We start from the raw sequence: 13933 nt of genomic DNA on the forward strand, positions 1-13933 counted from the left end.
ATGCTTGAACAGAATAAGACATTTTTGTTGGTTCACATACTGCCTGTCACTCACACCATCTGATCCCATGCCAGTTTTTTTAGTGTAATGCATTCCTCTACCCTGGCTGATGGTGATGACTAGGATATGAGGATCCAATTAATACCTCTTGGCAATGCAGCAATGTTTCATACTTAATTGGTGTAATTGGTTGGTTGTTCTCTCGCCAGATGTTATCTTGCAATCTGTTGATCCTTTCTTTGAGCTAATACATACCAGTAGTAATTGGATTCCTGAATGGTTAATACTTAGGTAAGTAGAGATTATGGTCATCCAGAGGAGGCGCAGTGATGTGCCTATCAAATGTTACGGGTGAAGTCTGAACTCCAGTTTTATCGAATCCTTGCGATCTACAGTTGTGCCAGCACCGCTTTTACTTGTTGGGAGCTGGAGGGGTTCAATTGCCACTGGTTGCTGCAAATATGGTTCTTTGAGGGCTTGCTAGTCTATAGTTTCTGCTTAGTAGTTAGTAGTATGCGTTTAGTACACTGCTGCTAATGTCAATGTGTCCTTGTTGCATTATAACATTGAGGAAGTAATTGTTTTCGATCTATTCCTGTCCAGATAATACATTTAGTTTTCATGTCTTGTATTTGTTTTCTTAAGCCAAGTTTGTTTTCAGGCATAGAGATGATACAAATTTTGAGTAGTGATACACTTCTGCCTAATGCTACTATGTTATTTTATTTAGACCATCAGGAAGAAGATTGCCATGTGCCACGACAGAGTCGTGCTGAGCAGGGTAGGGAGAAAGCGGATGGAGCCAAGGGTAGCGCAGAGAAAGCATGAGAGGGGGTCGGGAACACTTCGTTTTCCCGCATGAACGTAGAAGGAAAACACACACCTAATGGACGAAGGAAATCAAAGGGCATGGTTGCCGAGAGGAGGAAAGCAAACGGAGTATATTTGCTTCTGTTGTGAACTTGTGATATCGTGCTCGGCATATACAATGGAATAGAACAATACTTCGACCAATGTCTCTATACATGTCACTTTGTTGTTTCATATCAACGGGCTACCGGTGGCTTACTAGTAAATGACCAGTGTAGCTTTTCATTTGCCAGATACTTGTAAACTATTGATCCAGCTGTGCAATCTGTTATCCAGCTAGAAAAAAGTGTTAGCCAAGTGATAGGGAGTGATGTACCACAGGAGAAAATCCCTTGAATTATGTTATCAATGTTTGTACATGGCGGATGTCAAGTCACAACTTATTCTCTCTTTTACATTTTGCAACAATTAAGCTGAACCTTCCCTACTTCCTGAAATCAGTTCATAAATGTACATGATTTGATTTTTTTCATACAGTTGGTTTATATGTCTTCTAATAAAGTGAAGCACAAACCCAAAACTGCCTTGTTAATATGTATACTCTTCAATCTTCATACAATCCTACTTATAATTCACAGACTCTGTTTTGTCCAAATAATGCAACAGAGGTAAAAAAAAGGAAGAAAAAAAAAGTGAAATGGTCTTGTCCACTCACTCCAACGGCTAGGATCTAATCAAGCAGGTTCAGTTCAGTCCCAAGAATTTGCAGAGGGCGGGAACCAGAGCTCGCTCTCGTCTAGCTTCATCAGGTCCTGCAGGCCGTCCCAGAGCTGATCCCCTGTTTCCTGCCCGCCGTTCTGCTGCCACGTCTGCGGAACCCGGACCTCGACTTCCGCGCTGCTCGGCGAGGGCGAGCACGTGCCGGACTTGGCCGGGGCGGCATTGCCGTCGCCCAGCTGCTGCTGCTCGGGGAAGGGGAAGTTGAGCTTGGCGCGCGGGCCGCGGAACTCGACGGCGGCGCGGTCGTAGGCCCTGGCGGCGTCCTCGGCGGTGTCGAAGGTCCCGAGCCACACCCGCACGGCGCGGCGCGGGTCGCGGATCTCCGCCGCCCACTTGCCCCACGGCCGCTGCCTGACGCCCCTGTACTTGTTCTTCTTGTTCCGCCGCCGCCTCTGCGGCCCGCCCGCGGTCACCGCCGCTTTCGGCGCGTCCAATGCCGCCGCGGTCGCCCCGGTGGCCTCGGCCGCGCCGAAGAACTCGCAGCCGAGGCAGCCGTCGACCCTGCACACCGGGCACACCTCCTTGCCCGCGGCCGCCGGGAAGAAGTCCGGCGGCGGCGTGGTGTACCCGGAGATGACGTGCAGCAGCGCGGCGACCATGGCGCCGTGCTCCTGCTCCGGCGAGATCGCCCTGCCCGCGAACGGCGGCGGCGGCGGCGGTGGCTCGGCAGTGGCGGTGCTGGGCGACGGGTCCTCCAAGTGGCCGTCGAAGCGGATCATGTACTCGTGGCCGTGGCCGCCCTCCATCGCCGCCGAGACGCTGAAGGTCATGTGTCTGTTCTTGTGGTGTTCTTGCTTGGTGGCGCTGACTTGTGCTGAGTGGTGAGTTGAGTTCAGGTGGTTTGGTTTGGAGTGAGCGGGAACAGGGGAGGCGGGGGCGAGGTTTATATACGGGGCTGACGTCGCAGGGCACGCGGCGCATGCAGGGCAGAGCGCTCGGCCGTGCGCCCTTTCCCTTTCTGCGGAAATTCCCTTTTCTGTTGGATCGCATGGGGGGCCAGCTAGCTGATTAAGCCGGTGATTTAGCTTAACGAGGTTCGCGTGAGAAACGTGCGCGTTTTGGGGCCTCGGGTTTGGGTTGGTTGGTTGGCTGTTTTGTTTAATCCCGGTATTGCCCTCCCTCCCGGTACGGGACAGCCGACGGCGTCAGCGTGTGAGCGTGACGGGTCGGTGGGGTGAGGGTGACGCCGGTGGTGACGCTAGTGGAATCGTGGGAGACTGGGAGTGGGGTGGAGGCTGGACAGCAGACGAGGGAGGTCCGTCTTTTTTCCGTTGAAAGGGTCAGAGCGGGGTCAAGCGGACGGCTGGTTAGCTGGTTTGTTCAGGTGGTTTTGGTTTGCCCTCCGACGTGGCCGCGAGGGAGGTCGGCACACGCACACTGGCTGGTTTTGTTGGCGTTTGTCTGCAAGTGTGGTACTAGTACGGTTCTGGTTATTTAGACCTTTTTTTTCGGGGGAGTTATTCTACTACTAGATGGCTTTGACTTTCATTTGCTACCGTTGACTTTTTTTAGCGCAATTGATTAAATTTGATAATACGGACATATTTATCTAGGAGTATATACCAATATAAAAAACATGGGTCATGTTTCGTCCAATTATTTTACACCATCTTTCTTTTCTTGATCCAATCGTTCAAAGTTCCTCCATATGATCATCCATTCAATAATTACACTTTTAGTTACCCCCAACATAAAAAGACTTGAGTGGGTTTTCTTCTTCTTCTTGACACAAGGTGCTTGAGGAGTAATTCAGCGTGACTTGGGTGGCACTTCTGTGCCCACTGGTGCAGCGGGGTTGTTGGCTCGGTCGACCCGTTCCGAGAGGGTTTGTCTTTGACTTTATACTGTAGCAACTACTCCCTCCGTTTCAAAATAGATGACCCAACTTTATACTAAGTTAGTACAAAGTTGAGTCATCTATTTTGAAACGGAGGGAGTATAACAAATGTGTTGGCATGGAGGCCATGTCATGCGAGCAGTTGCCCAGTGCAGCTTGGGTTTTGGAGGTTGGGCAGTGCGATGGAATTTTGAACAACTTTCGGATGTTCGCGGCCAAATTTATACATTGGGAATATTCGTGTGAATGCTCAATGGTATGGTCAATTGCCATACCGTATTTTCTCTTTGAGCAACATATTTTTCTTTTCGCGAGCTGCCCTATATCATGTACCAAATGAAGAAAGAGATAAACCAATTCGGTAGCTAGGCGCCAAGATAAAATATAACTCCGAACAACCTTGTCGCATCCTCTCGTCACAGTCAACACATGAATGAGTCTAAGGAGGGCAACTCGGAATAAATAACTAACCTGAAAGTGCTGCAACAAGGACTATTCTACTACCTCCATCCCAAAATATGTGTCGCTGACTTAGTATAATTTGTTCTAAACTTGGACTAAATTAGCGACACTTATTTTGAAATGGAGGGACTATTATATACTAAAAGCACAAACGGTGAAAAATAGAGAAAACAGATGGAAAATCTGACAAGAATCGGAAACATCTGGCCGTATATTTAACGCACTACTCCCTCCTTTCCGGTTTATAGGGCTTATCTCAAAATTTTAGTTTTTTCATTTTATAAGGCTCAATTTGGTTGTTCCCCATCACATGTTCAGATTCCAAGGTGCATTAAATCATTGCATGCAAGTATTAAGAGAAAATTGACCAATGCATGTACTTTATGCATGCATGCATGCATTGCAATTAATGCATTGATAAACATAATTTTTTGAGAAAAACAAGATCATTAATTTGGTGCTTTTGCAAACTACAAAAAATATTCCACCACTCACCATCTACCTTGGTTGGTGAGATTTTTGAATTAAGCCCTATAAATCGGAAAGGAGGGAGTACAACATAATAATCATTAGGTTTTACCAATGGACCTTTGACATTGAAGTTGACAGAAATAACCCACCAATGCCACTATAGGAAAAACATTTCATCTATTTTACTCCTATAAAACTATTGCGTACATGTTTCATCTCTTTTAGGGTGTGTTTGGTTCGGGAACGAAGTGTAATGGAATGGAATGGTTCCGTTCCATGGGAATGGAACGGTTCCGTCTCTATGTTTGGTATAATAATGTAGTGGAATGGAACGGTTACATCTCAGTGTTTGGTTGGTGGAATGGAATGGAATGAAAATTGTTCAAATTGGTGTTTGCTTTTCTCGCAATATATGCAACATTGATAGTATGTTCACAAGCGTTTTTTTAATTCCAAAATGACATTTTTATTTGTCTTTTCATCATCGAGGAAAACAATTCAGGTGCCTCCACCAAAGTGAAATATTCCTGGATTCTCCCCACTTACTCGAAGTAAGTAGCATCGGAACGATGATTTTTTTCCCCTTATGCTGAGAATATGGGAGATTTGTTAAGAAGTAATAGGGTTAAAAATGATAGTTGATTTTTGTGAATAAGAATGATGGTTGATGATAGCTACATTTTGTTGGATAAGCATTTGCTTGGATGACCTCCATGCATGAATGGTGGATTACCTTCAAGCTCGAATAGTCAAATTCTTACACCTCTTTCTTCCAGTACATAAATGATATTTGTTGCTGCTTCTTAATATTTGGATTCTAAAAAGGCAGAGTGTATGTGCTTTACATCTTAAGGAAGAATTGATTCCTCAATAAGGTCCGAGCGATACTCCTATTTTCTCAAAGTTTTTTCTTTCAGGTAATGGGATATCATACTCACCTATTTATAGTTTCCACGTTTATTGATGATGCTTAGTTAGGGCATCTCCATTGCCAACCCGCAAAAGTCTCCGGTATATGTTTTATGTCCAGATGTGGTCCGCGCACATGATACCCGAGTGAGCCATACAATGTTAATCACAAAGCATGCGGTGGAAGGAGAAAAGTAGGTGGGGACCATGCATGTGCGGTGCGAGAGAAGAGAGGAGGACCACACGGAGGATTTTGGTTAGTCAAATGGTTCGGACTCTCGTATAGCTCCCCCATGTTTGTCTCCGCTTTGCCGAAAACAGACGTCCGGACCACTTCGCGGACCGGTAAGAGTCCCCATTGGATTGCAAAAGTGAACAAAAATGTCTCGCCACCAGAGTTTTGAGGGTCTCCCTTGGAGATGCCCTTACTACATTTTTCTTGGTTGACAATATTATGCATCTTCGCTTGGTAGGTATACAATGAAAGAAGATGAAATATTCATTTCGTAAAGATGAATTCTAGCACACAATTCATTATCACTTAGAGTCTATTTTTGATGTTTCCTATCAATATAAACAACAAGTGTCGTTAAACAAGAAAAGTAACTATTTCTTTCTTGAGTCTATATCAATTGCTTCATAATACATCTGTTCATAAGAATGTTCCTCAAAAGATTCAGTTTTTTTAGCTAATTGTCATTCTGTTTTGACTCAATAATACCAGGCAACATGGTGGAATCTGATTATTGTAATAGCAGTCAAACTGCAACAACATATAGATAGGAGCAGGAAATTCAATTTAAACATAAAAGGTTTACAGATAAAAGATCATTTTGATAGTCGTGGAGAGCTAGCTCTTGCCGCATATCATCTATCCATATAGCTTTCAAGTGCCAATAATTTTATCCTGATTGGTAAAACACAATTGATCTTCTTTGTCTCTTCTAATCTCCGACTTAGAAAATGAACTGAAGAAGGTAACATGTACTTACATTCTTCTTCCCATTTTAGTATGACACACTCAATATATATTTGTGGCATTTATGTGTTGTTATTAAGTAAGAAACTTACCTTTTCAGATATTGTCATTTTTTTAAGATTTAGCTCAAAAATGAAGTCCATATAGTTTACTAGCATTGCAATAACGAAAATGCTGATTTTCAAAACCGAGATACTTCAAACCTTTTTCGCTAGCAAAAACAAACTGTGTAACAGTGTGAGTGAGGGTAACGGAGTAAAACGTTTAATCAAGAGGTAAAAGTAAAAAAAGAAAACACATGTTCCGCATGCATCAACGGTCTACCCGGCTGCTAAGCATATGCCCTATAAGCTATAACATACTATATACTAGTACGTTTTTCACTCTCCCCGCAGAAAATATACGTTTTTTACTCCAGCACCAAAAGAATGAGAATCATGTTGCATAATACGACTAGTACCTGAAAAAGAAATCGGTCCAGTTGCTCGGGACGTCGCCATCCAGGGGTCCATGCTAGAAATGTGTATGTACTAGTACCACCCGATGCGCCCCGTCCCAGTTTTGAACAAAAAGAGATGCTGGCTGGCTGCTGGCAAACATATATGGGTGGTGCGAGCCACGGAGATGACTCTTGGCTCGCTCTCGCCCGTGGTGAAAGCGACGCTGACAGATAGGAGACAGCTCCTCCCCGCTCCCGAGCCGCGGGGCGTCCACGACGACGCATACTTTAATTTTGGGAGCCTGCGGTCAGCGTCGAACACGTCAAAATCTCTATGCGTTGAAGTAAACTGGTGGTGGTATGACGAAGGAGCACTAGTGGCGTGACGGTGGGCTTTGCTACGCGAGTACGATCGCTTCCACTGCTGCTGGCTGGCGCTGATTCCTGTCGTGCATGACGCGTACAGTTGGTGATGCAACTGCTAAGTATTGAATCATCAGCAAGTCTTGATCCAGATTTTGTGTTGTTACCTTAAAAGTACACGACTTCTCCTTTTAGACGAAAGAAAACTGAAATACATAGATTTACATAAAAAAGTAAAATAACGCACCACTTTGGGTGAAGCTTTTCTGTAAAACAAACTTGTTAACGAACGCTCTTCGTGACCATTTGTCAAGCAAATGGACAGAACAAAAGACACACAGATGGACGCAACAAATGATATAGAGCGGTGCTCTCGAGACTTCTGGAGACTGCCTCAGTGGCGACTGGCGATCTGCCGGAGATTGGCGTTCTGCCGTTCTTTATTCATCCCAAACCTAGCGATTAATTCATCTTTCTACTCTTTCCCGTCTACAGATCAATTTCTACCAGCCTTCTCTATCATTTTTCCTCTCAGATCTCACAGTTTCCCCCTTTTTTCTTTCTTCTCTCTTGTGCCAATTTCCTCTTGATCTATTTTTCCAGCCGATTCTCATCTAATCTTCTCCTTCTACTTGATTCCCCATAGAAATCTTTCTCCTTCCCCTCTTTTGATTCATCGCTGACTCGCTGTGATTAGTTGCCGCTGAACTCTGCCCTCGGACAGAGACCTGCAGACTCTGTTCTTCTCTTCTTCTTTTTTCTCCCTTCTAGTAATCCTAATACTTAGCCCCATAATTTGTCTACTTGATTCGAATCCTAGCGCACGCCTTGCTTCCTTTCTTGTATCCTAGATCCAGCTTCTGAAATCTTAATCTGACCATCCTTCTAGTCCTTCATCAATCATACGTATACACCCTGCCTTCTCTTCTTTTTTCCTGTCACCAGTTTTATCTATCTTTTCGTATCCTTCAATATTTATAGGATTCCCTTGATCCAAAATTCCTTGTTGTCCTCGTTGGTCAGTATAAATGATAATCCTTAGTCTGAATTGTCGAGGTTGTGGGAAATCTGAAACAGTTCCAGAACTCCGCTATCTTGTGAATTACCATCATCCTGATATCATATTCTTAATGGAGACAAAGATGAGCAAGGGGAAGTGTGAACAATTGCAATGGATGATGGGTTTCCCCCATGGACTGTGTGTTAAGTCTGACGGGTGAAGTGGTGGTATTGCACTGTGGTGGAAAAAAGAAATATGTGTGAGCTTGAAATCTTTTGCTAAAGCCCATATAGATGTGTTTATCTCTTTGGATAATTCGGAATGGAAAGAATTCAGGCTTACAGGATTCTATGGAGAGCCTCGTCGCGAACATCGAAAAGATAGTTGGTACTTGCTGAAGTATTTAAAAAGACAGTTCAAAAGCCCCTGGTTATGTGTTGGGGACTTCAATGAAGTGCTTTCCAATTCCGAATATTTTGGTTCTGGGGCAAGGGAGGAATGGCAAATGGATGGTTTTCGTGAGGCTGTCAACTACTGTGATTTCATTGATCTTGGTTATGTTGGAGTTCCATATACTTGGGATAATCGGCAACACGGAAACAAAAATGTTAAGATCCGTCTGGACCGAGCCTTAGCCAATGTTGAATTTGTAGATGCTTTTCCAAATTCATGGGTTCAGCATGTGCAGACCACTATGTCAGACCACTGTGCTCTGGTGATAGAAATTAAAAGAGGCCATAATCCAAATGCTTATAAAAGGGCATCTAAACCCTTCAGGTATGAAAATATGTGGTGTTCACATGAGGACTATGAATATATTGTTAAGGGTGCATGGAAGAGGAACAATGTTCAGAATGATTTGAATGGTATTGCATCCACCTTACGGAGAGTTCAGAATGATTTGCAACACTGGAGTTATAATAAATTTGGTTCAGTCCGTAAAAGTATCAAGGTGATTCGGGGAAAATTGGAGGAGCTTCGTTCTGCATCTTCCTACCGAGGACCAACAGTGGAGGAGCATAACCTTATCCGTCAGCTAAATAATATGTTAAGCCATGAGGAAACAATGGTGAGGCAACGGTCTAGGGTGCAATGGCTTCGAGATGGAGACAGAAATACTGCATTTTTTCATGCCAAAGCAAAAGAACGCAGCCGCCAAAACCATATTGGTCCTCTAACTAAAGAAGATGGTTCTCTCACTACTAATCAATCTGAACTTAAGGCAATGGCTGAGGATTTCTTTGCTCAACTTTTCAAAGCTCAAGAGGAACTGAACCCATCACTAGTCACTTGTTTTGTTCAGAAGAAAGTGACTACTGCCATGAACTTGATCCTGGATGCACCATTTACAGAGGATGAAATCTCAAAAGCTCTATTTAGTATGGGACCAAATAAGAGCCCGGGTGTAGATGGATTCACGGCCGGATTTTTTCAAAAACATTGGGATCTAGTCAAAGATGACGTGGTACCAGCTGCGTTAGATTTCTTGAATGGTGGAGTGATGCCCGAAGATATTAATAAAACGGTACTGGTTCTTATTCCCAAAGTTAAACACCCGCAATTTCTGTCACAGTATCGTCCTATTTCTTTATGCAATGTTTTATATAAAATCTGCTCAAAAGTGCTCGCTAATCGCTTGAGAATAATTATTGATGATATTATTGGGGAAGAACAGAGTGCCTTCATACCAGGAAGACTCATAGCTGATAATGTTCTAACGGCATATGAATGTATTCACTACCTTAAAAGGAAGAAAGGAAAGACCGGTGGATGTGCTATCAAAATTGATATGGCCAAGGCCTATGACCGCGTAGAATGGCAATATCTTCAAGAAATAATGCTTGCGTTGGGTTTTAGTGAAGCTTGGACACAACGAATAATGGAATGTGTATGTACGGTCTCTTTTTCCGTGCGTGTGAATGGGGAATATTCAAGTTTCTTCAAGCCATCCAGAGGACTTCGACAAGGTGATCCTATATCACCGTATTTATTTCTATTATGCGCTGAAGGGTTGTCTTCTTTATTGAAGAATTCTGGTCCAAGATACTTAGCGAAAGGAATCAGAATTGACATCCATGCCCCCTGGGTGTCACATCTTTTGTTCGCTGATGATTGCATTATTTTCTCTGAAGCTTCCAAGAAAGGAGCGGACAGAATTCAGACTGTGATTGAGAAATATAACCGAGCTTCAGGCCAACTAGTCAATAAACAAAAATCATCAGTTTTCTTCAGTCCAAATACAGAACATGATGTTAAGATGGAAGTGCGTAACAGTTTGGGTATCCAAAATGAAGCCCTTGGTGCTAAATACTTGGGTTTACCTACGGCTGTTGGTCGATCCACTAAGGAAGCCTTCGAGCATATTCCTGAACGTGTACGCTCATTGGTATCAGGTTGGTGCGAAAAGAAGCTAAATGCAGCCGGTAGAGATGTTCTTCTCAAGTCAGTGGCGCAAGCCATGCCAATTTATTCAATGAATTGTTTCAAGCTTAGTTCGGTTACATGTAAGAAAATTACATTGTCAATATCCAGCTACTATTGGGGGGATGTCCAGAGAAAAGGAAAATGCATTGGTTAAATTGGCCGGACATGACTCGGTCCAAACTGCATGGTGGTATGGGCTTTCGTGATATTGCTACATTCAATCTGGCGATGCTTGGGAAACAAGGATGGCGTTTAATGATGAAGCCACAATCATTATTTGCTAGGGTATTAAAAGGAAAATATTACCCGCATTGCGATTTTATGCAAGCTAACAAAGGGAAACATTCATCGCATACTTGGCAAGCAATTATTAGTGGGCGAACTGTCCTAAACATGGGTCTCATCAAAAGGGTGGGAACGGGCACAGAGATCAATATTTGGGAAGATAAATGGATCCCGTCTAATCTGTCACTACGCCCCTTGTGGAAACCTGATAATACTCACCTTACTCTAGTGTGTGACCTCATTCGCGAAGATGGAACATGGGATGATCATCTCATAAGAAACTCTTTCCTCCCATCGGATGCTGATGCAATCCTCTCCATTCCTCTTGGTGGTTTGGACTGTGACACTTTAGCCTGGGCATTCGAGAAACATGGTATGTACTCAGTGCGCTCAGCTTATCACTGTTTATTGAGTAATGCAGCTGCACGCCGGCACATTGATCCAACATCATCACGAGGTTCTGATCACCCCATGTGGAGGCTATGTTGGCAACTCAAAGTTCTCCCAAAGATTAATGATGAGTCTATCTTCCATGCGATTATATCGTGTCCATCTATTAAAGCAATATGGAAAGATGTAAATGAGGCAACTGGCGTCAAACTCCCTGGTCTTCACCCGAAAACATGGGCATCATATATCATCAGTGGGAAGGTATGTTCTGTGAAGGATGCTGAGACTATTACAACAGCGGCGTATGCCATATGGACCAGCCGAAACAAGGAAAAAAGGGGAGATCAGCACTTCTCACCAAGCAAAGTTGCCCGATGGGTAGCAGAGGTGCTACAGGAGGTATCTAGTGCCACTCATCCCACTAATCACCATGAGAAGAAACTAGTTAAGTGGAACCCTCCTCCTGAAAATATTATAAAGATAAATGTAGATGGAAGTTTTAATCCTACAACTGGTACTGGGGCTACTGGATGTGTGGCACGAGATAGTATGGGTCGAATCCTTGCTGCAAGAAGTCGTTGGTACAATTCTATAGCCAACGCCCTATCGGTGGAAGCGCTCGCTTACCGTGATGGTGTTGATCTTGCAAATACTTTGAACTTCCAGCGGGTAACGGTCGAAACTGATTGTCATAATTTGGTGCAGCTTTGGGAGGCTCGTCAACATCATCGGTCTGAAATTATGGGAATCCTCCGTCAGATTCAAGTGATCGCTTCACAATTGCTACATTGTAATTTGATCTTTGTAAGACGTGAGGCTAACTTTGCTGCCCACTTATGTGCGCAACATGCTAGTAGTGAGAACGTGTGTAGCTTGTGGACTGGTACTACCCCTCCTTTCCTTGCAAGATGTATCCAAAACGATTGTAATATGTTGGCAGATGAATAATAGAATTATGAATGTTTCGCAAAAAAAAGACACACAGATGGGCGGGCCCAGTTACCTGCTACAGATTCCTGTTTTCTCGGTTTTAGGTTCGGGTCCAGCTTTTCTCCGATTTTTATTTTTCTATTCTTTTCTCTACCGGTATTTACTTTTCTTTTTGAAAATTAACCAGTTTTTAAAATAACTTCTATTTTTATTTTTAGAACATCTTTAAAATTCGAAATTTTCTGAAATCACAAATATTCTAAAATTCCAGAATATTGCCGACTTTGATATAAATAAATAAATATTATTTTTTGAACATTAGGAAATTATTTGAATATACAGACATTTTTGGGAACACAAATATTTTTTAAGTATTATGTTTATTTAACATTTGTACTGTAGACAGTTTTTTTGAGACAGTCGGGCTAAAAAAATCATGCAAACATTTTTTAAGGGGAAAACCATACGTACTTATATATGCGGACCCTATAATAGCACCTACGTGGGCTGATCCCAGCCGCAATGCACTCTCCATTGCCGGGCATTTTGACGTACAAAAGGGGAGTGCCTCTTCAGCTCTAGTTTATCAAAGCTGGCCTGACCGCAATGCTCTGTCGTTGCCCAACATTTTGACGCACAAACAACAAGGAGTGCCTCTTCAACGCCAGTTATCAAAGCTGACCCGGTTCCAATGCTCTCTCCGTTGCCTAGCATTTTGATGCACAAACTAAGGGAAATATGTCCTAGAGGCAATAATAAAGTTGTTATTTTATATTTCCTTATTCATGATAAATATTTATTATTCATGCTAAAATTATATTAACCGGAAACTTGATACATGTGTGGATACATAGACAAAATACCGTGTCCCTAATATGCCTCTACTTGACTAGCTCGTTAATTAAATATGATTAAGTTTTCCAGACATAGACATGTGTTGTCATTTGATGAACGGGATCACATCATTAGAAGAATAATGTGATGGACAAAACCCATCCGTTAACTTAGCATTATGATCGTTCAGTTTTATTGCTACTGTTTTCTTCATGTCAAATACATATTCCTCCGACTATGAGATTATGCAACTCCCGGATACCGGAGGAATGCCTTGTGTGCTATCAAACGTCACAACATAACTGGGTGATTATTAAGATGTTCTACAGGTATCTCCGAAGGTGTTTGTTGGATTGACATAGATCGAGATTAGGATTTGTCACTTCGAATATCGAAGAGGTATCTCTGGACCCTCTCGGTAATGCACATCATAAGAAGCCTTGCAAGCAATGTGACTAATGAATTAGTTACGGGATGATGCATTACAGAACGAGTAAAGAGACTTGCTGGTAACGAGATTCAACTAGGTATGAAGATACCGACGATCGAATTTCGGGAAAGTAACATACCGATGCCAAAGGGAATAACGTATGTTGTCATAACGGTTCGACCGATAAAGATCTTCATAGAATATGTGGGAGCCAATATGAACATCCATGTTCTGCTATTGGTTATTGACCGGAGAGGTGTCTCGGTGTGTACATAGTTCTCGAACACATAGGGTCCGCACGCTTAACGTTCGATGACAATTTGTATTATATGAGTTATGTGAATTGGTGACCGAATGTTGTTCGGAGTCCGGGATGAGATCACGGACATGACGAGGAGTCTTGAAATGGTCGAGAGGTAAAGATTCATATATAAGACGATAGTATTCAGACACTGGAAGTGTTCTGGGGGTACCGGATACGTATCGGGTCACCCGAAGGGGTTCCGGGCAACCCCCGGCAAACTACATGGGCCTAATGGGCCAAGAGAGGGACAGACCAGCCCCTAAGGGGCTGGTGCACCCTCATGTAG

General features: G+C 43.2%; 1 protein-coding gene across 1 annotated transcript; it reads right to left on the reverse strand.

Moving 5' to 3' along the window:
* Window positions 1-1372: 1372 nt before the first annotated feature.
* Window positions 1373-2425, reverse strand: LOC119349336 (ethylene-responsive transcription factor ERF109-like). Its single transcript, XM_037617346.1, has one exon. It carries the CDS (start codon window positions 2358-2360, stop codon window positions 1560-1562), a length of 801 nt encoding a protein of 266 aa, XP_037473243.1. The 5' UTR covers window positions 2361-2425; the 3' UTR covers window positions 1373-1559.
* Window positions 2426-13933: the final 11508 nt, after the last annotated feature.

Source organism: Triticum dicoccoides, chromosome 1B (genome assembly GCF_002162155.2).
Source record: "Triticum dicoccoides isolate Atlit2015 ecotype Zavitan chromosome 1B, WEW_v2.0, whole genome shotgun sequence".
Classification (NCBI taxonomy): Eukaryota; Viridiplantae; Streptophyta; class Magnoliopsida; order Poales; family Poaceae; genus Triticum; species Triticum dicoccoides.

Excerpts from the sequence above, each read along its gene's own strand:
- LOC119349336 (XM_037617346.1), bottom strand. The coding sequence starts at position 2,360 with ATGACCTTCAGCGTCTCGGCGGCGATGGAGGGCGGCCACGGCCACGAG.